The sequence below is a fragment of the Calonectris borealis genome, chromosome Z, assembly GCF_964195595.1.
Source record: "Calonectris borealis chromosome Z, bCalBor7.hap1.2, whole genome shotgun sequence".
NCBI lineage: Eukaryota > Metazoa > Chordata > Aves > Procellariiformes > Procellariidae > Calonectris > Calonectris borealis.
The window spans coordinates 77,421,735-77,446,249 of NC_134352.1; the positions used below are offsets into that span (position 1 = coordinate 77,421,735).

The 24,515-nt window shown below is 39.0% G+C and overlaps 1 protein-coding gene and 2 non-coding genes across 11 annotated transcripts in view; all 3 read left to right on the forward strand.

Annotated features, from left to right (window-relative positions):
• The window catches only part of LOC142075699 (ubiquitin-associated protein 2-like), a 168,269-nt gene that overhangs the window by 20,162 nt on the left and 123,592 nt on the right, over nt 1-24,515 (forward strand). For 5 of the 9 annotated variants that reach the window (XM_075137462.1, XM_075137463.1, XM_075137469.1 and 2 more), the window contains 11 exons: nt 2,822-2,876; nt 4,086-4,189; nt 9,349-9,408; nt 10,604-10,656; nt 15,366-15,433; nt 17,269-17,458; nt 18,138-18,351; nt 19,827-20,101; nt 21,244-21,422; nt 22,516-22,723; nt 23,919-23,958. In XM_075137462.1, the coding sequence (XP_074993563.1) occupies nt 2,822-2,876; nt 4,086-4,189; nt 9,349-9,408; nt 10,604-10,656; nt 15,366-15,433; nt 17,269-17,458; nt 18,138-18,351; nt 19,827-20,101; nt 21,244-21,422; nt 22,516-22,723; nt 23,919-23,958 (1,446 nt within the window). The remainder of the gene's footprint in view (nt 1-2,821; nt 2,877-4,085; nt 4,190-9,348; nt 9,409-10,603; nt 10,657-15,365; nt 15,434-17,268; nt 17,459-18,137; nt 18,352-19,826; nt 20,102-21,243; nt 21,423-22,515; nt 22,724-23,918; nt 23,959-24,515) is intronic. The other 4 variants (XM_075137467.1, XM_075137468.1, XM_075137464.1 and 1 more) reach the window with 3 other exon arrangements.
• LOC142076111 (small nucleolar RNA SNORD121A) lies at nt 17,745-17,826 on the forward strand. Its single transcript, XR_012671116.1, has one exon. It is a non-coding gene; the product is annotated as a small nucleolar RNA SNORD121A (small nucleolar RNA).
• LOC142076110 (small nucleolar RNA SNORD121A) lies at nt 20,839-20,923 on the forward strand. Its single transcript, XR_012671115.1, has one exon. It is a non-coding gene; the product is annotated as a small nucleolar RNA SNORD121A (small nucleolar RNA).

Below are 24,515 nucleotides of genomic sequence, written 5' to 3' on the forward strand. Positions count from 1 at the left end.
TTGTTTTAAGGCCATGTTTTAATTTTGACAGCTGAGAGAAGTAACTTTTGTAGCATGAGAATTTAAGAATATATTAGTGATCTGGTTGTGTCAAGGAGAATATCAGCCCTTCCCACTGGCATCTTGCATTAATGACCATAATGTATGAGATTCCGTGTCTGAGTTAGGGTGGTCTTTCAGTGGTGAGTACTCACTGTCCCATATTTTGAATTAGTTTTTCGTAAGTGTCTTTTCTAGCTTTGAATTTAGTGCTTTCTCTAACCCACTGGTTTGGTACTTCCTTTTGTCTTCATTAAAATGCTTTTTGTTGCATTTGTTGATTAAACTTAATTTCAGTTTTGACAGAAAGCATAGACACAGCTTTATGAAGTTAAGGGAAGCCACTGGAAATCCAAGTTCAGGATTAACTTTCAAAGTGATCTGGTATTAAAAAAAATCCTTGCTGGCTAGAAGTCTAAGACTGTGCGTGGAACTTCAGGAGCAACGTGATTTCTTTCTAGCCATTTCTAAAATTGTTAGAGGTTCTTATTGCTGATTTCTAACCAATAGTTTATTGTGCCCGTGCTGGTACGGCATCTTACATATGCCTCGCATGCTAAAACTTCATCCTCTGGTTAATATGCTAAGGTTATTCTTTCAGGCTTTTGCACTTGGGAGGCTGGGGAGACTTGCCTCCTCTCCTAGAATCTATTTCTACTTTCATGCTAGCTATTCTAGCTAATCTCTCTGTACCTAATGTCGTCCTCATTCAAAAATATTTTTGCTTGACTGTTTCTGTGATTCGCAGTTCCCGATTGGTCTTGTAGCTGAGCTTGTCAAAAACTGTTGATCTCTCTTCTGTGCATCATTAGTAAATGGTGTTAAATGCTGTATTGATAGCTGTAGGAAGTAAATTTATTACATAGATGGCCCCTACAGTGTCCCCAAGTAAACTTGTTCAGCTGGTTCTACTCTTAAAAAAAGTTATTTACTGGGCAGAAAGATAATCCAGAGTGCACTGACTACTGCCCATCTGAGAGCTGTGACCTTGTTATGCCATGGATCAGCTTCCCAGATTGGGGATTTTAGGTGGGCAAAGGAGAGAAGAGCAGTAGAATAGGTAGGCTGAGCAAGGAGGTTCAGAGCCCGCGTTACAATCAGTTGGGTACAGCGGGGTCTGGAGCACTGTTGTTTATGGCAGAGCAAAGAGCATAGCTTCACACGTGGGCTTGGTGAAGAGGGATGGCGATTGCCAGGTTGCAGCTGTTGTTACCTCTTTCCTAACCTCTGGCTGTCTTCTCTCCAACCGATTGTGAAAAAAGAGCAAAGAGGGGAAAATGTAGAGTTAGCAGGCTTGGCCTAGTGTCAGACTTCAGTTTTTCTGTGTTCTTGTCCCACCAAAATGTGTGTTGCTGGATGGGAATGGTTCCTCTGTAGCTAGCAGTTGTCATCTTGTATAGGATATAAGTAAGCTCGTTCATCAAAATGCGAGTAAAGCTATTCTGCTATTTTGATGCTTCTAGGAAGTCCTTGAAAATGTAGGTAGTAGACATTTTAGAGATCTAAAAATGTCTTTTAATACTTCAACAGTGAACTAGGGCAAGGGGAAGAATGAATGGTGAGGGGAGGGAAAGTCATTAAAATAGGAACTTCCTAAACTGGTTTTACCACGTCCTGGAGCTACTGCTCTTACTCAGTTTAGGTGGTCCCCTGAAAATAAGGGGTAATTTTGATCCAAATTCGAACAGCCTATCATGGGTAATTCTGATGTTTGGACAACCAGTGTATTGGTGATTTAGGATTATAACTTTTGTGCTCTAGTAAACTTGTAGTTGCTTGGTGACTTATAATTACCACATAATTTTGTAGTTAAAATAAACATCAGTCTGTAGCTCTTGACTTCCTCCTGTTCTTGTAACACAAAATAACATTCATACTCTTCCTCAAAAAAACCAACAAACTGGAAAAGCCTCAGATATTGAGGTCCTAAAAAAGGAAAAAAAAGAAATCTACGTAGAAATATGCCACATGTAAGAAACAGTTTCTAACAGTTTACATAGACATGTGCTTTATGGATGGTTAAGTAATATAAAAATTTTCATGCCTTGTTGGCAGTATGCAACATGCAAAACCAAAGTCGTTCACTGTATCAAGAAGCTTGTAAACTGAGGCTGGTAGCCGAAATCGGAGGTCACAAATATTTGTTGTTATTAAAATAGAAATGAATATTCTTCTGTGTGATAACAAGGAAGTCGAGTAATTTGAATTGGGTGATTTTCAAGTCAGTAACTACGATTAAGGGGGAAGCAGAAGGAATGTGTGGTTGCAGGTTGGCGAAAGCACAGGAGGGTAGGGATGGACAGGTGGGCTGGGTCAGAGAAGAAAACAAATGGAGTATTTAAACTTTCTCCTCACAAACAAGGAGTGACGGAATTTCTTGAGAAATCAGAGTACGCAGGCAGACTGGGATTCTAGAGCATCTTAGGCAAGAGTGAGAAAGTAGAGACAAAATTTTGAACGATGTCTAATGATTTGGCATGGCAGTCTCATCTGGAATGGGTCTTTAGGTAAGTCCTTTTCGTCACATTTGGAGCTACTTCACTAGATACAGAAAAGATAGCAAAGGATGGCAATTCCTACTGCAACACATAGTCTTAGATGAACTGTGGCTTACTTGCGTATGTTAGAGAAACAAATTCTTCTGTGAGGAAATTTGGGAAGTAAATGATATTTGACTTTATCTACAGTAGTTTTCTTCTTCAACCATAGCATTTTCTAATGTGACAGACTAGCGATTGGCGGCTCCTCTGCTGTTGCTGTTAAATGGTGTTTTCTCTCCTAGGGTTTGGACGTGGCAGAGGGAGAGGAGCGGGGAGGTTTTCAGCCCAAGGCATGGGGTAAGAAACATGCAGAGCACAGATTTTGGCAAGGATCACTCAGTGGCAATATTAATTGACAATATTGTCACTGTATATATTACTATTGCTGTATATTTGATAAACCAAAATGGATGCAAAAATTCACAAATCTGTTAGATGATTAATGGATTATTTTTGTCTTAAACCAGTATTTCTAACTAGACACACCTATACAAACCTAATGTATGTTCACTCAGTCTTAATATCTCAAACTTGGAGAGCCCATTTGTACCTATCAGTAGCAGCCACATGGTGCCTTGGAGGCTGAAAGTTCTGTGTGGTGCCTATAGTCCTAGATCAATTTAAAAATAGATTTGTTTCAGTATAATGTAGAATGTGCAAGTTTTATATAAAACCAGAAAGTCTAGTAATTATAAACTTTCTCCTGTTTTTGAGGTTTCATGCTTTAGCTGCTTGGACATACATGGACCCTAAAACAGAATCAAAAGAAGCTACTCAGCAGCTCTAAAGTTTGTTCTCAGCTTTGTTGGAGTAACTTGTTTCATAGAAGTGTAGCCTCCACTGCTTTCACTCAGTGTTTGCCTTTAATGACATTTCATGTAATATCAGTGATGTCATGATGAACGGAAAGCTCATTCTACTTCTCTAATAATCCTTCTTGTTCTTACTTGTAGATGATAAACTGAAAAGAGGTTTTTCTTCAATAATCCTTTTTCACTTTTTAGCTGCATCTGTGTGTTTTGGCATTGGTGTCAAGCGTGCATTCTGAAATAATCTTACTGACGTTCCAACTCCTGTCCTGCACAGGTCAGGTGCTCTGAAAGGACATGATACTGGTTTCTCATCAGTCAGCCACATGCTGAGAAACTATCAGCTGAGAGGGGCTTATCATTGTGCATATAAACAAATGCTTTGTAAGACTGGGAGGAGTAGGTATGCTGTTAACTACTTTTTCAGGAATTGTTGTTTTGGTTCAGTTTCTCTACAGTAATTTTTTTTTCCCCAGTCTACTCACTTTTTTCTCCTCTTACTTCTTTTCTCTCTTCTCCCTTTCTTATCTGTGTCTGCTCATAGAGGAAAACTTTCTTTTGAAACCAAAACTATCAAGATAAATTATGTGGAAATCGAGATGTTAAATCTAATACAACGTCAGCTAAAAATGATGACACTTGTGTTCATTGAATGACCCATGTGTTCTCTTCCATTTCTTAACTTTTAAAACTCTAGGACATTTAACCCTGCAGACTATACGGAGTCTTCTGCCACTGATGGCTTTGGGACAAAATCAGAGATTTGGGAGACTGGTCAGAATGATGCAGATGATGGAACTGGTAAGATGCTTCAAGAAGTGGAAGGATTGGAATGAAGACCTGTAGCAAATTGCAGTTAAAATAACCATTCTGTTAGTGTTCAGTTAACTTCTGAAAATGCGAATACATCTCACATGACACAGATATTAGTTGATTTTTATAGCTGAACTGCTACTAATGGGCAGAGCACATGCTGTAGCCTGAATGACTATCTGATTAGAATGAAAGGAAAGCAGTTTGCAATTTTTTTTTGTTTTAGTACTAACAATCCCTTGAGAGACAAAGGGATTTGAAGAGTTATTGGAAGAATCTTGTATGTCAAGAACTGTTTAGATATCTTAAGTATTGCTTAAGAGCTCACCTAACGTAGTTAAGGAGTGTAAGTCCTACTAAAAGTGATTGATCCACAAGCATTGAGCAATAGGGTGTGAATATTTAAGTAGAAGAAGAAAAAGAAAAGAAAAACTGTTTACAAACATAAATCCACTCAGTGACACTGAGATGGCTTTGGAAGCCCCACCTGTACAACAGGAATGTGTAAGGATGTGAGTCTCTGGGATGGAGGAGAGTTCCAAGATCTGCCACCTTTGAAGAGAAGAATTATTAACTAAAGCACAAGTAGGCACTTGAACGGAAGCCGAAAGAGCAGTCTGCCTGTCTGAAGATAGAGGCAGCTGTGTGCTTCTGTATGAAGTTTCAAGTATGAAGTACGCACTCCCAGCTAAAGAGGCAAGAGAGAGACAGTTTGGAAAAGAACCACTTAACAGTGGTCTCGTGGTGATTCAGAAATGAGGAATGTGACCTGCTTGTCTGTGATTGGGAAAACAGGATACCTTGCCGCTTCCCATATTCCATGACAGGAGATGACAAAAGAAACCCTGTGTCAGGATGAAGAAATTCTTATACGTTATTGTCCACATTTGGGAACCACTGAGAGTGATAGAAGATACTCTTTTTGTTTTTTTTTTTAACCCCAGCAAAGGGTAACTTCTGGTCTCTTCATTGCTGAAGCCTGCTCAGATGGTTTTTCATCAACCCCTGTGTCAAGTGTGGAAGGAAAAGACTGATACTGGAGGCCAGGGTGTGCTCCGTTGAGCTCTCTGTAAGCCTCTTGAGATGCAGCTTTCTAAACGTCATACAAGCCATTTTCCACTTAACCAGAGAAGACAATAACAGGCTCAGAGTTTAGGAGGGCTTATTAGGCAGCTGTCTTGTCACTCTGAGTGCCTTCTAGTCCAGTGTGGGAGGGTGGCACTGAGTATATTAATGGCTGTTGAAAGGGAGCTCTTTTGCCAAATAGGGCATCTTTCCAAGGAACTACTTTTGAAATGAATTGGTGCTATAGCGCAAACAGAAATGCACCTTTTACTTTCACTTATGTTAGTTTTTCAAGTAAGTTTATCAGATAATGAGTTAGAAGGACACCTAATGACTTGAAAATTCCCCTAGGAATACTGATACTGTTGTTTGCTATGTGGTAGGGGAGGGCAGGGTAGGTTGTCACAAGTATTGTAAAAGCAATAAGGTTAACTAACTAAAGAAACAAGACATACAAGAAAGTCATGAGGAGACTGGACCAGAGGCAGAAAATTCACTGGTTAGTTATTAACAAACAAATGCAATCTAAGGCTGTGGCATATGAACGACTTTGACTTCCACTTGACTTCCACTTCCCAAGTGAGCTCAAATGTTTTGTGACCCTCTTTGCTAACTCCGGGTAGCCTTAACATGTCTCCCCTATGGCAACTTGTGTTCCTTCTTGTAGGCATCTCCTCAGTCTTCAGTAATGGAAGAATTCTGCGTAGGAATAAGAGTAGCTTGGTGTGGCTAAACAGATCCTCGTAAGAGTAGGAATGTGTCTACGTGAGGGGTTTGCTGCTGAGCAAACAGATTGGTGGGAATTCAAAGCGTACTAGTTGATGTGCGGAACTTCTTTTTGGCTGCCAAGTGTGTTTTTGCTGTTAGGTTGTGCACATGTTGCCGAGAACTGCACTGAACTTCAGTAATGCAACTTAACGCGTGTATGGAAAGTTGGGGAGCATGGTATGGAGAAGGCGGCGAGAGAAGGCGTTTGGGAATTTTCCCTGGCCTTGTCAGATTAATGGGTCTTAGGGGTATGAATGAGTGAGTGTCAGTGTGGGGAGTTCCTGCAAAATCATTTGGTTGGTGGAAATTTAAAGTAAACTAGTTAAGTATGAATGTTCTTTTTGGATGCTAAGTATTTTTTTTGCTGCTAATCTTAATCTATTTTCAGTGCAAATGGAAAAGGCACGATAGCTGACAAAACAAAAATGTCTCTGTCTGTATGACTACAGGAGGAGTGTTTTATTTTACAGTGTTTCTTTTTTAGACAAGCCGTAGGAATGTCTGAAATAAGTCCCCAACCTGAAAAGATGAGATCTCTTTAAAAAGAGTAGGCTTTAAAATTGAATCATTTCATTTTGTCCAAGTGGGAAGCACTTTCAACCTTGTGATGGAAAGCATCTTGAGGGTTATTAGAGGAGGCTGCAGCTGGGGTAGTAGTTTTAAAGCAGAAGAGAGTGTGCCGGGAAGGAAGATGGAAGCAAGGGTAGGGGGAAGAAATGGCAGACAAGGTGTGGGGCTGGAAGCAGTTTGTACAAAGTTGAGCTGTTGATTTGGCTTGTTAATCACAAATATTAGTTTTCAATTTTTTTTTCTTAATATACAGTGCTGTTATTTAGTTACAAATCAACAATCCCAGTAATAAATTACCAATGTGGAGTTACTGAATATGTGAATGAGGGGGATGTATATGTATGGAAATCCATAAAGCCCTCAGTGGGCTAGTGAAGAAAATCAGATAAGAGTATACACAGAGGAAGGGCAGGATGGAAACCTCTCTCTTTGTTCCTCATTACCCATTCCCATTTCTTCTCTCATCTAAAAAGAAAGGAAACAAAGTTAGCTCATACTAGCTACTTGGAAAATTAATATCTTTCATCTGCAGTTACATTAAAAAGAGGATAATTGGGCAACTACCGGGAGAAACAAAATCAGTTTCGTGTATCAAAATGTTTTCTGAAGACATCATGCAAATAGAAACTCTCTGTGGAGTTCTGAGTATTTACTAAGTACTTCCTCTTTAAGCCAGTGCTGGGAAGGGATCAACATCAACATTTTCAATTAAAAAGAAATACACTATTTGTTTCCAAAATGTAGTTGTCCCCATACATGCTCTGAAAGCGCTCTAGAACCTCTTGTCCTGAATTGTTGTAGATGCCAGAAGAATCGCAGTAGCCTGAATGAAGGATGTTTCTAGGTGCACCATTGTGTAATCCTATAGAAAAGCTAGCTGGTTCTGTGGATGTAAAATTTAGTGTTGTTAGTTGAAATAAAAAGAGAGTAAAAAGTGACTCTTTAATGGTTCATAACTTTTAAGTGTGATTTTATTCCAAATAATTCGGCATTGGTTTTCCTGCATCCTAATTTTTATAGAGGCACAACTGAAAGGCAAAGAGAAGGGACAGGTGGGAGGAAACAAAATGACCAATCCTCATCCAAAAGGGAATAAACTTGAACAGCGTGATTGATATTTTCTCACAGGCATGCTGAGTGTTCAGTCTCTTACATTTTTGTAACGCACAAGTCAGTGGGAAATCCTGAACATCAAATCACAGCAGTTCTTATAAATAAATTATGTTGGAGGTAGTCACTTCTTAAAGTAGGTTATAAAAATGGTATTGTATTCTGGTAGTTTATTGATACCTCTACTTTGATAGAGTTTCATAAATCTCACAGAAGAACTTCCTTCGTTATCTTGGTTATGAGTAGCCTTAAATGACTCTGAAACTGAAGAACAACAAGAAAGAAAAAATAAATTACAGTGTAACTGTCAAGGGGGAAGAAGGGAATTGTGTGGCTTTGTAGGAAGTTACAGTGAAGTTGGGGGTTTTTAGGACTTCTGTAAAAGTTGAAAGGAACATTTTAGGGAAACCTTCAGGTTATTCTAGAATGTGAATGTAATCTGGAAGGAAACATAAGACAGAAATAAAATTATTTGGGGGCTAATATCTATGGCTGATTATTCAAAAAAAAGGAAAAAAAAAATCAAATAGTGTGACAGGAAGTGAGGAATCGGAGTAAAATAACTGAAGACTTACCAAAAACATATAGTATACTTTTTATTGGCCTTATAACTTTCTAAAACTAAACTTGTTACAAAAGGAAACAGGAGGGTCACAGATAGCCATCTAGCTTGAAGTTGCTATGACGAGGATCCTTGAAAACACAAAGCATAATTTCAGTGGAAAACAGAGAACTCTTAAATTGTGGTGCTTTGCAAGACATGGGGATAAAGGTTGGGAAGAGGATATATGGAGTTGCAATAATGCCAAGGTGGATTTTGGACTAAAAGGAAGTTGATACACTTGTGGCAAGATCAGACTTAGAATCCCGTCAATAGGAGGAAGGCGTTAGCAAACTGGATTTAATGCAGAGAAGAGCAGTGAAGTAACTGAGGCTGGAAGGATTGAGTTGGGAAGGTAGAGTGTTAATAAGCAACAGTAATAAACTTAGCAGCTTGGGTAAACTAGTAAAAGGGTGAAGGGTTGTGTTCAGTATAAAAAGAGTAAATGCACAGAACCATGTTCATAAGTAGAAGCAACGGATAAATGTTTAAACTGAATGTCGGGAAAATGTCCCAAGTATTATTCCAAACAGGCTCAGTCTCCCAAAGGTGGTGGGGGATGCTCAAGAGTTGGGCTTGATTTGTCTCAGCTCTTTTTGTGTTTGTTTTAGCAGCCTCTCGAGCTCTGTTGTTAGAGTTCTGGCACTAGCATGAGGTTTGTCTTCTACAGAGGCAAGCCTTGCTCTGACTGATGGGAGATAAATATAAGCAGGGCAAATACTAGGATGTATTTCTTTTAAGAAGAAATATCAAAGGAAGGGACTCTGTGCTGGTCAGGAGAAGGGAAAGAAAATCAACTGTTTCTCTAAAAACTGCTGCTCATTGGATTTTTCCTCCTTTCCAAAATTTCCGTGGAAATGTGTGGATTAGTCTAGAAATTTGAGGCATTGTAGTAATTTTGCTGTGCTCGGATATGATTATTAGTTATTTTTCAAGTGCCTCAATATTTTGCATTATGTAGAAACCTCCTGGTTAGGGCCTGTTTGGTAACGTGAGCATGAGATGTTTCAGGCAACTCTATATTGCTCCACAGAGCCAACACAGAGCGGATATTACCTTGCTCAGGACCTGCCAAATAATTTTGGATTCCAAGGTATAAACGCCCTCTCTTCTCCCCACCGTGTGTGTATCTTCATGGTAGGCCTGTTTGCCTCACTGGGTTAGTGCCATTCGACCCTCCTCTGCCCAAGACGCTGCTTTGTAAAGGTGTACAAAAGAATGCACTAATGTAGTGATGGCATTAGTACGAACTAGATTTGATGCTGTCTTCAGGGGGCTTGTTTTCTGGATAAGTGTGTCTCAGAGGGTTCCTGGTTAAGTAAAAGGAGATGATTAAAGCAGTAGTTCTTTTGCTTTTGTACTTGATCAAAGGTGATGGTAGCAGGAACTTTTACTGCTGGTGTTTTCTTCGCTCATGGTTATGTAGTTTAAATGAAGGCTCTGGTTGTTGCTGGGATAACCTTCCCTATGCTTACGCTGGTGGGCAAGGCCTTCAGTCCATTTGTTGCTCTTGCATGTCTGTGCCTGCTGTTTTCTATGGAAGATATCAGGTTTTTGCATCTGTGGGATCGTTTCCTGTAGTTTTCCCATTGTCTCATGCTGTGGACTGTGCGCTGTGCTCCAGTGTTCACCACACAAACTCTGCCACAAGTTATGGGAAGAAGTGTTTTGCAGCTACAGTGGAAGCTTATTGACTCTTCTGCTGCCATTATATGAATTATATATGTTTTAAAATAAAATTGCTCTCTCAGGGGAAGGGATTGGAGTTGTTCTGCCCTGAGGAGAGTGTTAACAGATTGGAAAGGAGCCTCCAGTCGCATAGCTTGGGTCTGGAATTTGAATATATTGAAAATAGGATTATGAATGTCAGAGCAGGTGTTGTGGTTGTGTTTTGTTCAGGGTCTGTATGAATTTGTGCATGAACCTGGGAGATCCCGTGGGAGGGTTGAGTAACCTCTCACTGTCGTTGGGGACATAGGAGGAAGTTCTTCCAATGTTTGCGATTAATCACTGGTTGCAGACATGCATTCGTGCAAATTGTGTCTGTATGTCTGGTACCATAGTGGCTAAGAAATTCTTGAAATCAGAAATTAAAGAGGGGGGGAACCCTCCCAAAACTTTAAATCTGCAGACCAATTTTCTAGAGCTTCCCATGTTTCCAACCACCATCTCCTTGCTTTATGTTCTACTAACAATGAAAACAGGATTGCTTAGAAAGAGAAGGGTTGAAATATGACATTGTGCTTTTAGCTTGTAACTGTTTTCTTTCCTTCCCCAAATTACAATAGGAGCATGGAAAAACTCAATAGAAGAATGGACAGCAGAAGACTGGAATGAAGATGTAAGTGTACCTTGTTGGATAAATCGATTGATTATTTACCCTTTTCAGAGTTTCTGGGTTGTCTTCAAAAACTAAATGTTCGAAGTAATACTTTGCTGTATGCACGCAATGATATTTCTTAGTGTGTTTCTTGCTGTAATTCCTGTTTAAAATATATATATTTAGATAAGCTTATTTTTAAAATAAAATTGAATCAAGAAATATTAATTTATTTTGCTGGGTTGACAATGCATAGATAGTAAAATTTTAAGTTTTATCCCAAATTAAGTTTCTGAATTATAGTTCTCCACTGCTCAATGCTGATGGGTGTTAACTGCATACTTCCCCCTACTATTGTGTAGGGATTTAAAGCCATATTATCACAAGACTTTTATGTAATTAAGTGCTGAAGCTTACTATCAACTTTAGACTCCTCATTTGATGCTTTTTGTTTGAAATCTGCATAATTGTTCCACTTAGTCCACTTCATGTTCGTAATATTAAAAGAAGGAGCTGAAGTTAGCACTTAATTCTTTCATTCCTGTTGTTTCATCATGATGTGTCGTCTAAAGTACTACAACAATTTTGGTTCTCGTTCTTTATCAGGCAAGAGGAGTCTTCATGTCTGCAAAATAGTTGGCATTTGTGATCATCGTGTGAAAATCGCGTTTGTGATTTTAAGTTTCCAGTTATTGTATTAAAGCTTAAGCAGTTCAGAAAACAAACAAGGTAACAAGAAATATAGAAAGGAAAACTTAGCTTTTAAGAAGTTTTTCATCTTTTATAGGAATATCCATTAATTCAAGTTTATTTTCAGAAGAGTAAGAGATTGTCTCGGAACTCATCCCTTTTGCCTCCTCCTGTAGGGTGGCATGTCAGTGTTATCCCTAGAAATGGTGAATGTTTCATGTAACAGATACGAAAACTCTGTCCTTACCTGATGAGAGGGCTGTGTCTTCTGCGAAAATTAAAAGAAACTCTAAAATTCCTAGGTTTTCTGTATCAGTTACTGTCATCAAAAGTTGGCATCTTTTTTAAACCTGCCCTCTATTTCTGCAGTATATGCTAGAGGTGGACTAAGGGCTAAGGATAGTGAAAATTTCTGTCCTTGTTTCTCACCTGTTTGATGCTGGTACAATACAGCATTTGTAGTACAGGAGGGGTGTTGAGCATTGCTGACCAGGGATAGAATTTTTTAAAATTAATTATTAAACCTGAGTAATTTGCACATGAATCTTAAAAGAGCAGCAGATGGAATCTCTAGCCTGATGTTAGTTTTTATTAATTTTAGAGTCCCTGGAAAAATCCCTGTAACTTAGGAAAAAGTTGTTCATGTATTGATGTTCAGGAGTGAATGAAATGGCGAGCTACAGACACGTTAGCCCACAACATGCCTGGGGGAAAAAATAAAGGAAAAATTGATTCATGTGATTTAAAAAAAATAGAAGCCTAAGAATACAGCTTATGCTATTCAGTGTAGTTTTATGGAAAATAGGTCCACTTCAAATAAACCTGATCTTGGTCTTTAAGTAAATTACGAGTTAACTGTGAAGATAGACTATGTCCTTGTAGGAGATTTGATTTCCATCTTCTGTTCTGAAAATAATTACATGCTATCACAAAACACATTAAGTGGATTAAAATCTGCATTGCAAATTTTGGCAAACAAATCTTTTGCAGGGGGACCCTTATTGAACGTGGGCATTTCTAGGAGGACTGTAAAGGAATCCAGTCCCAGGCCGGATGAGTGAAATTATTGTTGTTTGACCTGAGAAGGATTAGATTTTTGTGATTTAATAGTCCTGTCTGGTATTTATCTTTAGTAGTGAATATTGAGCAAGTATAATAGGTTGTCAGCATGCTCTTAAATAGAGTGGAAACTAGTTGCAGTGAAAATAGGAGGTTGTATTTTGCTAAAGGGATGTTCAGGGCATGGACCATGAAGGACCAGACAAATGTTGAGGTACTGTAGATGGCTCTGGCTTTTCCTGTTAAAATTGCAATCATATTCTCCTGGCTAAAGAAAATAGAGTTTAACTACAGAAACTATCAGAAGGGGAGAAATAGAATACATACAAATTGCTGGGAAGTGGATGAAGGCAAACGTTTTCTGTACAATATTGGTAGTCTTGGTTTTTATTTGAAACAACAGCAACACTTTAAAAAAAAAAAAAAAAGAAAAAAGTGTATTTTAGTGGGAGTGTTTCCTTTACCAGGAAGCAGCATGAGAACTTGTTTTATTTTCTTTAACTTCAGTACATCATATCAAAACAGTAATAAGGTTTTGTTATTTCTGATTTGTTGATGTTGAGTTTTTATGAGGATGCTGGAGAATTTTCCTGTTCTCCTCACCTATGAACTGGCCATAGGAGCTGGTAGCTAGTTGTTAAATGCATTGTCTGTTTGGTGATTGGAGAATGATTTTTATCATAGGAACAGGAGCTGAAAAGCACAGGCATTTCACTGCAGATGGAGGAAATACCCTTGTGAGGCCGACGTTTGCAAATGGTTCATGACCGTTCATTCAGTTCTGGGAAAATGCCAGAGCCTCAGTGAAAGATTTACGAGTGTAGTGTATGGTGAGCGTAAATAACTTTGTTAGGAGCTGATGATAGTACTTCCAAGAAATACTGAATACATCTGCGTAATAAAACTTTTCAGCTGCTGCTGCACAAAGTATGTGTTTTGACAAATGCCATAATCCCAGCAGACTTCTGAATTAGGTGCTCGATTGGAGCTTGTGGCGGTAAGTTTGCCACAGGGTGTAGTGTAAACTCAATGTAGCCAAGCTGGTAGCTGGAGACTTTTGTTTTGCATGGTGGTTCACCTGAAGAGAACATTTCCTCTCTCATACGTCAAGCATGCTTTTGCGTTGTCACAAACATCCTCAGGCTCCTTGATTTGCTTAGTTTTCAGGATTCATCAGTGTTTTGGCCGCAGTTAGTCTTATCCTGGGTTATGTGAGCGTAAGAAACTGTTGACATTACAGAGAATTTAATATTTAACCAAGGGATTGCAGACCATAGGCTGCTGCTCATGCCATTAGCTGACCTTCTTGTGCCGTATAATTTGCCACTACAAAAAGTACAGTACGTGTTGTTCTAAAATAACACGTACAGTGGGGAAAGGGCTGAACGATAGCAAAACAGCCTTTTTAATTGGAAATATACTTGAGCTGAATCTTCTTTCTTCGTTTTGCTCAGTACATAGAGCTGCGGGCCAGCAGCGTTATGCACAGGACAGAGTTGTGTTCCAGAAAGATGGGATTGAAGTACGTTGTATTGGCAGCAAGGGAAGGGAAGGAAATGGAGGGAGGAGCCGTGGTGGTACTCATTTTTTCATGACACAGTGTGTTGCACATAAGTGGGTGCTAGGAGAGTTCATGAAACGTTTGAACTTTGCCTCTGAGTGGTAAGTGATTGCTCCCAGTCAGCCCTTCTGTGTCTTGCTTAAATCAACAGTGTTTCATAGGAGAATCCCAATCAGATGACTGTGTTCAGGGATATACGTGCTTTCAGTAGAGCTGCATGTGGGATGGCAGATGGAATTGGCTCATGTCCATGATGTCCTTTAAACTGGGCTGCTAGCAATGTATGCAATTAAAAATGCATAATTTCCGGGAAGAGCTGTATTCAAATGTCACATTCTAAAGGGATTCTTTGTGTTTGAATAGGTCAGTTATTCTTTAGTCTAAATACAAAGCTACACCAAAGTAGTTAAGGGTGATTTTGTGCAAATTTAATTTAAAATATAACCATTATACGTGCATATCTTTATCTTGTTAAACCTAACCTGTACTGGCTTAAGACCTATTCTGGTTTGCAAGTATTCGTGTCAATAGAAATGAATTAGCTCTAGGAAGTTGTAGCTGTTTAACTACTATTTTGTTAAAAAAGAAAAGCTATGTTAAAAAAGAAAAAACCAAACAGCAAACAAACAACCCCCCTACAAACCCAAATCACCCCCTTTCCCCCTAAAACCCCTCCCCAGCTGCCTGTGCAAGTATCTTATCTTAATTGTAACAGCATGGTGAAAGCAGTACAGTTTTCTGCTGTGGATGGTCTGACTGGTTATACTAGTATAAGCAATTACATGGTTGTCCCTTTATTATTGTTTTAAAACTCACGCTCGCAGAGCAATCAGTTTAAGATGTTACTGCCGCCCCTATCAGAAATGCCAAGAAGGAACCACGAATGCTAGTTCACTGTACGTACCTGAGTGCAAACCTGCCTCCTCTGGTGATACGAGCTGAAGTGTAAAACACAGGGATAGATTAAATGAGTGGGAATGGTGCGAAGTGTTAGATTTCTGCAACAAGATCTGTCAGAGCTGCTCTATGGAGTCCTAAATTATGTCTGCACAAGGTATCTTTACACTGATGATATACCAGCTGTCACGTTAATTACTTTCTACTGGTATATTTTTCAGTGAAACTATTGCTCAAACTGATGTAGTTACATTGGTATACCATTGTGTGTGTTTAGTAGATCAAATTTCCTAACACTTTAATTAAATTGGTATTTGATTCTGTGGAGAAGACTGCTGAAGTTTGACTACGTGTTTTTGTCTTTTTAAGCAGTGCTGCAGCATAACTAGTTGTAATGGTAGTTTGACTTTACTTTTATCTCGGAAGTGCACGACCAAGATGGAATTTCTGCAGATGTTGCAGCAGTGAAGTGTGAGCATGTGTATGATTAAAATACCTTTTCCCCTGCCCCTCTCTTTTGCAGCTTTCTGAAACAAAAGTCTTCACTGCTTCCTCTGTTCCAGCTGAGAATCATGTGACTCCTGGGCAAAGGTAAGCTCTTCTTCCATGTTTTCCCTATACCTTAAAAACCTTCTGCTTGGTGAAGCAATATTAGCTTGCACATATAAAATGTTGAATAAAACACAGGGCAGAGATTGGTCAAGCTAATTTCAAAATTGCAAAAGCCTTGCTTGCTAATCTTTGGTTTTGTGGGTTCCTGTGTTACTCATTATTGACTACGGACGTGGAGCCGAACTTAACCAAATCCACAGGCATAATACTGAGAAGACCCTGTCTTCTGCACAAGGACTGTTTACAGGCAGGAACAAAAGTAACTGGGAAGAAAAGTTTTCTGCTGTTGAAAAGGAAGCTTTGGCTTTGCTGTCCAGAAAATGGAAAGCCTGCCCTTGTAGGTGCAGAAAGTGTTCATAACGTAGTGCTTTGACAAATGTGTTAACAGAAGAGCTTGCGTTGGCAAGAAGGTGAATTTCCTAGTAAGCATCACAATTACTTGCCTTAACTGATGATATAGAGTTCAGATAGAGAACCAAAAATATGGCAATTGCTGCCTTCCTTTGCTTGCCTTTGTCTTCACCAAATGCCTGGCCAATGGTGTTATGGAATTAGTTGCCTGCATTAGCCTCAGGTCCCAGGAGAGCGGGCTAAAGTTGTGTGATGAAGGCTTCGGTAGTTGGATAGCATGAGATCTGAAAACTAGATGGCCTAATGGTCCCAAACATCCTGATACAGCTGTACTGCTGTACTCCAGACTCCAGCAAGATTTTCCTTATAACATGGATGTGATGTGGAGGAGGCATGGTGTCAGCTGGTCTACAGTTTATATTCCTTTCCTTCTTAAAGGTGATATGCTCGCATGTTCGTTGTTCTAATGCAAATATTCTTCCAGTGGATGTCCCTCAAATTATGTCAGAAAATATTTTAGTTCATCAACTCGAATTCTGGTGTTTTGGTTTGGGTTTCTTTTTTTTTTTTCTTCTTTTGCCCCCTCACTTGCCATAAGAAAGGTTTGGGCATTAAGAAATCTATGCTAATGAAAGTACTGGAAGCAGCTTTTCAGCCGAAGCCTGCAGTATATTCAGGATAAACTTAAGTCAGAGTTTTTGGAGTAGTTTTCTTTTGTTGTCTGAATGCTTTGCTTTTCCTTGGGTAAACCTGTTCTAAACATGTGGTAGGGGTTAGTAAGCCGTGCTAAACATGTGGCAGGGGTTAGTAAGCCATGCTAAATATAAGAAAATTCATGTTTCTCATCCTGCTCAGGTATGTGTGGTAGAGTAATTTTGGATACGTGCCTACTATCTGAGAAACTTAGCTTTTATTTCTGCTGCTCTTGTGACTTCCATGTCATCACATATTCACTCAATTGCTGCATGTGTGACTTTATTCTTTACTGTCCTCATATCCACCCTATACAGAGGTAGGATTTTGATCCCTTGGTCTTTTTAAAGGGATAGCGTGATATACAGAGAATGTGGATTATCAGTATATATAATGGGCTTGCAGGCAGAATCCAGTTAAACATAATGTATCTTTTATGACTTGTCTCCGGTTACTTGGCTATATTAATCATATAGGTTATTTAGGTGATACATGATGTTATAAATCTGGTAATGTTTGAAAAAAGTGCAAAGATAATTTGTATTCTAACTGTAGTGGAAGGTTTCAGCTAGCAGAATATTACCTTCTGGCAAAAACCTCTATTCTACCTCTTTTTGTATGGCAGACAGACAGGCAATATTTTAAAAGACTGTTGATCGGTAGTAATTCTGTTGCTGGTACGGCAGCTTTAGTATTGTTAGTGCTTTCTTCAGTTTCAGTGCAGCCTAATCATCATGTTTATTCCAGCTAAACTTTGATTTTCCTTACAGCATTGATTTGGTAACACTGCTTCAAAAGCCTGTGACATCTACCCAAGAGACAGAAGGCAACTCATTTGAGGCTCCCCAGCAGCAGACCTTTGGCCAAGCCCTAGTCTTCACAAATTCTCAGCACAGCACCCAGATGGCACCAGGAACTGGCAGCTCCAGTGCTGTAAACTCTTATTCTCCTCAAAGTCTGGTAAAATTACCTTATGCTTTCTAAATATTCTTCAGGAGTAAATATTTCAGGTTAAATAACTTTTCCAGTAGTGGTCATTTCATGAGATGTTTCAGTATTAGTAAAATTCAGGTTGCAAATGAATTTTGCAACACACACACAAAAAGATTACTCTTTTCTGGTTTTGCTAAGCAGTTGTTTCTCAGTTTACACGAAGTGCTTGTATTACAATTTTTGAGTAGAGAGCAGATGCATTTACTGCATGCTGATTTAGGATGAAATAATTTGTTTATAGTGAAGAGTTCTATGCCAGAAAACTATGATGTGTTATTTCCAAGCACATATCTGACTGCTTTTTGTGGAAACCTGCCTATTTGAGTCAATTGTGAGGGCTTGAAATTGGGCACTTATGTTTATTCTCTGAAAATAAGTTCAACTCTTAGTAAATATATGCTATTTTGAGATGCATGGATTCAAGTAAATCAGTATTGTTGCAATCACAGTGGTGGAAGTTGTATCAGTTATAATCAGATATGTTAAAACTGCTGAATTTTTTTATTGGTCATTTGTTAGTAGTCTGGGGCTGAAGAGGTGTTCGTTCCTGCCAAATAGCAGCTGTAGGCATTGACCCTATGGTTATGTTCAAATTATTTATTAAATACTTAACTCCACTCTGCTCTTCTTTCTTGTCTTTTGGTAGTCTGCAGTTCTTTGTTCTGGCTTTGGAGAACTCGGATCCTCTAAATTGGCAAACTCTACTGGATCCCAAATCTTGGACCAGTTGAAATCTCCAGGACTGGGTCAGTTTACCTCTCAGCAAAACAACAGTAGCTCTACCACCACTACCACAACTACCACATCATCCTGGGATCTAAAACCACCCATTACTCAGTCCTCAGTCCTTAGTCAGTTTGGTAAGTGCTTTGACATAGCTTTCTCTCTTTCTCTCTGTATTAGCCCATAAGATTTCTTAATGCCAATAAGTTTGGCATTAAGGCCAAATGAAAGACTTTTTCTAAAAAATGTAATCCTAATAATACAATTGGTTACAACATTGGAAGAGTTACACTTACTTGCTGGTAATAGACATTACAAGTATATCACAAACTAAGTTTTGATAGGCTTAAGCCTATCCATAAATGTCATTGCATCTTTAGAAGTTGTTGAGCCTTCATGTAATGACTTGTTTGATTTAACGTGCTTGAATTTTTAAGTGGAACTTTGATGTGACTTTATTTCTCAAAAAATCCTGGAAAATACTTAGTTTAATTGTCCCTATGCTGCTTCTAGCTGAGTATAAGGTTGTATCATATTTTGCCTTTTTTTCCCCCCAAATTTTTCTCTTCTAACCATTACATGAATTTTGAATGAGTATGGTATAATTTCTTCATAATGTGCATCACATCTCAGTGTTCTTTCACTAGCGTGCTGAGAATGATGCAAGTTACCCATTTTGTCTATTCATAATTGTAGGGATTTTTCATTTAATTGAGTAGAATTCGTAGGAACAGTGAAAATGACACAAGCTTTCTTTTTGCAATGTGGTTCCTAGCAGTATTCTCACTGTGAAGAGTGATAGCTCTTGTATCTCTCTCATGTGTGTGTGTATATGTTTCCAGATAGATAAGCAACCAATTTGGTAGTAGTTATAATCTTTTATACGCAGCAATTCTGAAAAAATGTTGACGTACATTTTAAGTTGCTTTCTAATGCACTTTACCAACTGAATAAAAAAAACCCCTTCACATTGCAAATGCTGTGGATCTCTTACGATTGTTGACCAGTGCTCTGAGCCACTGCATGGCTTTCAGCATCTGAAAAATATGAAAGGGGAAGACTTGGAAAAAAAAACTGTCAGTGTCCAGTATCTCTTGACTTTCAGCCAGATTGAGATGGTAGATGACTTCCATCTGTCATGGAAGACATGGTTGTTGAAAATCTTCTCCTTTGTAGGGACAGGAAATCCTAACTCATAATACCTCTAAATTTTAACTCCCGACCCCTTGGAAGTTATCACATTTTGTCAGCACAGTTAATTGCAGTGAAACTTGCAGTGTTTGATTCAAAAAATGTTACGGATTATTTTAAGACTAATGTGTGGTAATATTATGTGACTGTATAGATAGGCTTGTTTTCATATTTTTGAAGAAAGCTAAATGATGCTTGCCCACAGCTGTTTATTTAAAGTAGAGAATATCAAATGTTGGCCTTATTATTGCAGTGGTAATGTTCAATGTGAAACTCGTGTGATGTCTGAAAGAGACTTGCACACGCTATGAAATCATAGCTGTCGAGTATGTCATCACTCAGATTCTGTCAAAGAGTAGAAGTGTGAAGAGCAGAGTTTAATGCTTTAATTTTGGTATTTCTTTTTCCCAACGCTGACCAGACTTTAAATCCCAGCCTGAACCATCCCCAGTTCTGAGCCAGCTGACCCAGCGACAGCAACAACAAACACAGGCAGTTCCTGTTCCTCCTCCTGGGCTGGAGTCCTTCTCCTCCCAGGTAAAACTCCGAGAGCCATCGCCAGTAGACACCTCTACAGCTGTTAGCAAAATGTTACAGCTCCCCACTATATCTATGGATAACCAGGGAGTGACTGCCCATCAAACCCAGCAGAAACAGATAAAACCACCAAAACGGAGGATAACTCCAGCATCCAAGGTGAGTAACTGAGTGGTGGCTTGTCCTTAGCAAATGTAAAAACATACAAAAGCTTGTATCAGAACTAGTGTGGCCAGCAGGAGCAGGGAGGTGATCGTGCCCCTGTACTCGGCACTGGTGGGGCCGCACCTCGAATCCTGTGTTCAGTTTTGGGCCCCTCACTACAAGAAGGACATGGAGGTGCTGGAGCGTGTCCAGAGAAGGGCAATGAAGCTGGTGAAGGGCCTGGAGCACAAGTCTTATGAGGAGCAGCTGAAGGAACTGGGACTGTTTAGCCTGGAGAAGAGGAGGCTGAGGGGAGACCTTATCACTCTCTACAACTACCTGAAAGGAGGTTGTAGCGAGGTGGGGGTCGGTCTCTTCTCCCAAGTAGCAAGTGATAGGACGAGAGGGAATGACCTCAAGTTGTGCCAAGGGACGTTTAGATTGGGTATTAGAAAAAATTTCTTCACCAAAAGGGTTGTCAAGCCTTGGAACAGGCTGCCCAGGGAAGTGGTTGAGTCACCATTCCTGGAGGTATTTAAAAGACGTGTAGAGGTGGTGCTTAGGGACATGGTTTAGTGGTGGACTTGGCAGTGCTAGGTTAACGCTTGGACTCGATGATCTTAAAGGTCTTTTCCAACCTAAATGATTCTGTGATTCTATTCTATATATAAGTTGCTAGGGATAAGGAGAGCAAAGACCATGGTATATTTTTTGTTAATAAAGCAGGAAATTCCGCGCTGGATAGTTTTTACGTCCAAAATACAGTGATGTTGTCTTTTCCAAGCACATATCTTATTGCTCTGTGTGGAAATGACTATTGCTGAGTGATTTTTGGATTGTCTTAGTAGCCACAAGATGAGTGTTGGCTGAAGGGAGATGGATATGGATGACACTTTGATATTGTAGAATAGTATGGCTTACTCTTTCAGCTCCAGATCAGGGCACAGAATCAATGAATTAATTTCAGCTTACAAGAATGTAGTTAGTTTATGTGATGTAAACTGGTGGGTTGTTGCAGATCTAGTTAGCAGCGAAGCCTTGAGGCAGTAACTGAAGAAGCCTGTGGTTAAGGGAGGAGAGGGTGTCAGTTACTGGTATCTTTAATACAGATAGGGCATGCAAAGGAATTATGGCTTTTTTTTTTTCCCTTCTTTAAGATTCCTGCCTCTGCAGTGGAGATGCCTGGATCAGCGGATGTGACAGGGTTAAATGTTCAGTTTGGAGCTCTGGAGTTTGGATCAGAGCCTGCACTCCCAGAGTTTGGATCAACTTCAAGCAGTGAGAATACCAGCCAGGCGACCAACAATAGCTTGTACTCAAAATCTGTAAAGTACGTGTGAGTTCCCCTTGTGCATTCTTACATGTCTCCTTTAGGGGGTCAAGTTTGCGCCAAAAACATCAAGGCACAGTTACTGTGTAATGGGAGGAGGAAATATGATGACTTGTTTTCTGTGGATGGCATCTTAAAGGAGAAATTTCTTTTTTAATGACAATCAAAATCTTCCTGGATGGGTTGATGTGAAGCTGGAGATGACATGAATGTAAATAACCTCATAATAAGCTACCCTTTATAGAATTGCTTTCTCATGTTTAATTGTCCTGATTTTCAAATTTGTTTGAAGGTTTGTTTCTCACAACCCTAATTTTTCTGTTTTTGATCCAGGAGAGATGACCCTTGTACCATGTATGTGTGTTAGTAGATTGGCACCAGATTACAGATCTGATGCTCCTATGGGATGAGAAAAGAAGCCAGGCTTTCAGTATGCAGAAGCTCTTACTGAAATGCTAAAATAGCCAATAATAAATGCCAATGTACCAGTAACCCATTTTTTTCTTCCTTATTCATTCAAAAATTGGCTTCAGTAAAAAGCTTCCTGAAGTTAATTCAGAAATACTAGTACAAATGAACATTCACATTCATTTCTAGTTCTATAAATGATTTAAACTGTTTAGAAAGTAAAACACTCCTGCATGTTTTAAAGTATTTTTTCCTCTTTGCATAGTTCATTCTGTTAGACTGCTACTGTAACGTTAGAATTCTATTGTAGAAAGAGACTGGGTGTTTCTCATTATATACCAGATTTTGTGGATCTAGTTGTTTAAAAAAGAGAGATTATGATCATTAATTTATCCTTTGAGAAGGTGGAAGTAACATGACTGAAAAGTGCTTGTGTGTAAACTATTGTTTTGGTTGGGCTGGCAGGAGGAAGGTGAATGGTGCTTAGTGCAGCTAATGGTTTTGAAGCAGTGATTACTGGGGACCAAAGCAAAATTACATATTTTTTTTTTCATGACTAGATTTTCTAGTATAAATAATGTTGATTTGATTGCATGTTTAAGGTAGTTCTGGATAACTGTATAGGAGCTGATATTTTCATGAAGGTGTTTGAGATGTCGTTTACCAAGATGATAATTTTTACTTTTTCCAGTGATCCTTTGAATACCTCTTTGCCAATATCCAATACAGTACAGGAGTCCACCTACACAACCTCTGCCATCACCTCTTCCAGTCTGACCTGCTCATCCCAGAGCACTAGCCCAGTAACAACTTCCTCCTATGACCAGACTTCTGTGCATAGTAGGATAGCGTACCAAAGCTCCATGGCTCCAGCTGAATCAACCCCTGTTGCAGTTACGGTGAGTGAATTTCAGAAATAAGACCTTGAAAAAGGTGAAATATTCTTATCTGTGTAACACTTGTATTACCCTGCTATGTTAATACTTTTAACCAAGCCAAGTGGTATTTTTGATTCGCAAGCCCACCCTGTTATTTGTTTTTGCTTTTCCTATTGTGTAGCCATTTTTGACTATATCGTATTTGGGGTATAAAAGCCTCTGATTTTATGGGTTTTGACATCTTAAATTGCTATTTGACCATTTTTCTTAGTAACACTTGACATTCTACTTGAGTTTCCTTCCCTGAAGCTTAGCTTTTAAAAAAGGAACTATCTCTGTATCTAAATATTAGTCATGGTATTTTGCCATAACTTGACAGTTTCTATCCAAAGATGTATTGTTTATTAAATTTATATGGCATCTAGCAAGTGGATCCCAAACTGTGTGTGGCCCCTCCAGCATTACTCTTCTGTTGGATTTAAACACCAGAGGGAATTAGTTTCATGTTTTATTTTAAAAATCATAGGGAGAGGTCTAATTTAGAACAGAGAGGATCTCTCTTGGGAGATTCAAAAGCACCTATTCTCTTTGTATATGGAATGTAGGTTTGTTTTAAGAGAACTTAACTTATTAAATGTTTAAGGAACTTGTGAGAGTTTGTAAGTTATTTACTTCTGGCCTTTGTTATGTAATGGCTCAGTCACACTTGTCTTCTGCACTAGCTCGTATGTACTGGTGAGGATCAAGCATAGACTATCCACTTCTGTACTCCAGCGTTATCCAAAAAACAACTGGTGCTTCTCAAGTCTTATCTTTCAATGGAAAAAAATTGGCGTCTCTGTGTAACTTGGATAGTTAAAATTGTGAGTTGCATTAGATCAAAAGCACAACCATTTCCTATATGTTAATGCAATTCTTTCTTTCATATTGGTGTGAACCTGAAGTTTATGTTATATACAGTACATGGGAAGGTCTTCTGCTGATGGGTGTAGTATGGGCAGTGTATGGGATTCTGTATGTTCAGGACACCTTGCACTTGAGACAACTATTACGTGGTTTTGTTAAAGGCAGTAAAAAGTTAATTTTCTGCCTTTTTTGTCTTTCAATTTAGAATGAATATAGAATTTTGCATGCAGCATGTTCGATGTGTGATTCAGTCTGAAAATTTGATATACCTCTAAGATGATTTATTCATTCATTTCTTCTTTGTTTACAGAACGGCCACAGTGGTGTTAGAACACAGGCAACTCTTGACAGTAAGTTTACAAAGCTTGGTTGTGCACAGGACTTTCTAATCTTTCCTTACTACTTGCTGTGCGCACAACTGTAGCAGTGACATCTGGTTTAAGGTTTTATATTGTTCTCCTTGACTAATTTTTGGCTGACCCATTTGCGTTTATTTTGTACTTGCATAGGATACACTTGCTTGCTTCTTGACTAAAACTGAAGTATTAGCCCTATTAAATCTACAAACCTAACCAGTCTTAGAATTAGAGAAGCTGCTTTGCTGCTGTTTTTCCTTTTGAATTTACCTGCCAAAAATTATTTAGTATAAAATTAAAAATTAATATAAAATTTCTTAGCAATTCTTCCAATTCTCAGTTGGGAAGCTACGAGTAGCATTTTGCTGTAATGAAACAAAATCACGTTCTTTGAATGCACCTCTCACTGGGTACGGTGCTACGTATGCCCTGCTACAAGCGCATGGGGAAGAAGGGTGACTAATATGCTCCCTCTGCTGGGTACCTTGCTGCCTTTCAGTGGAGTAACAATAACACAGTACTGGCTCTGATACAGGCATTACTGTTATCTT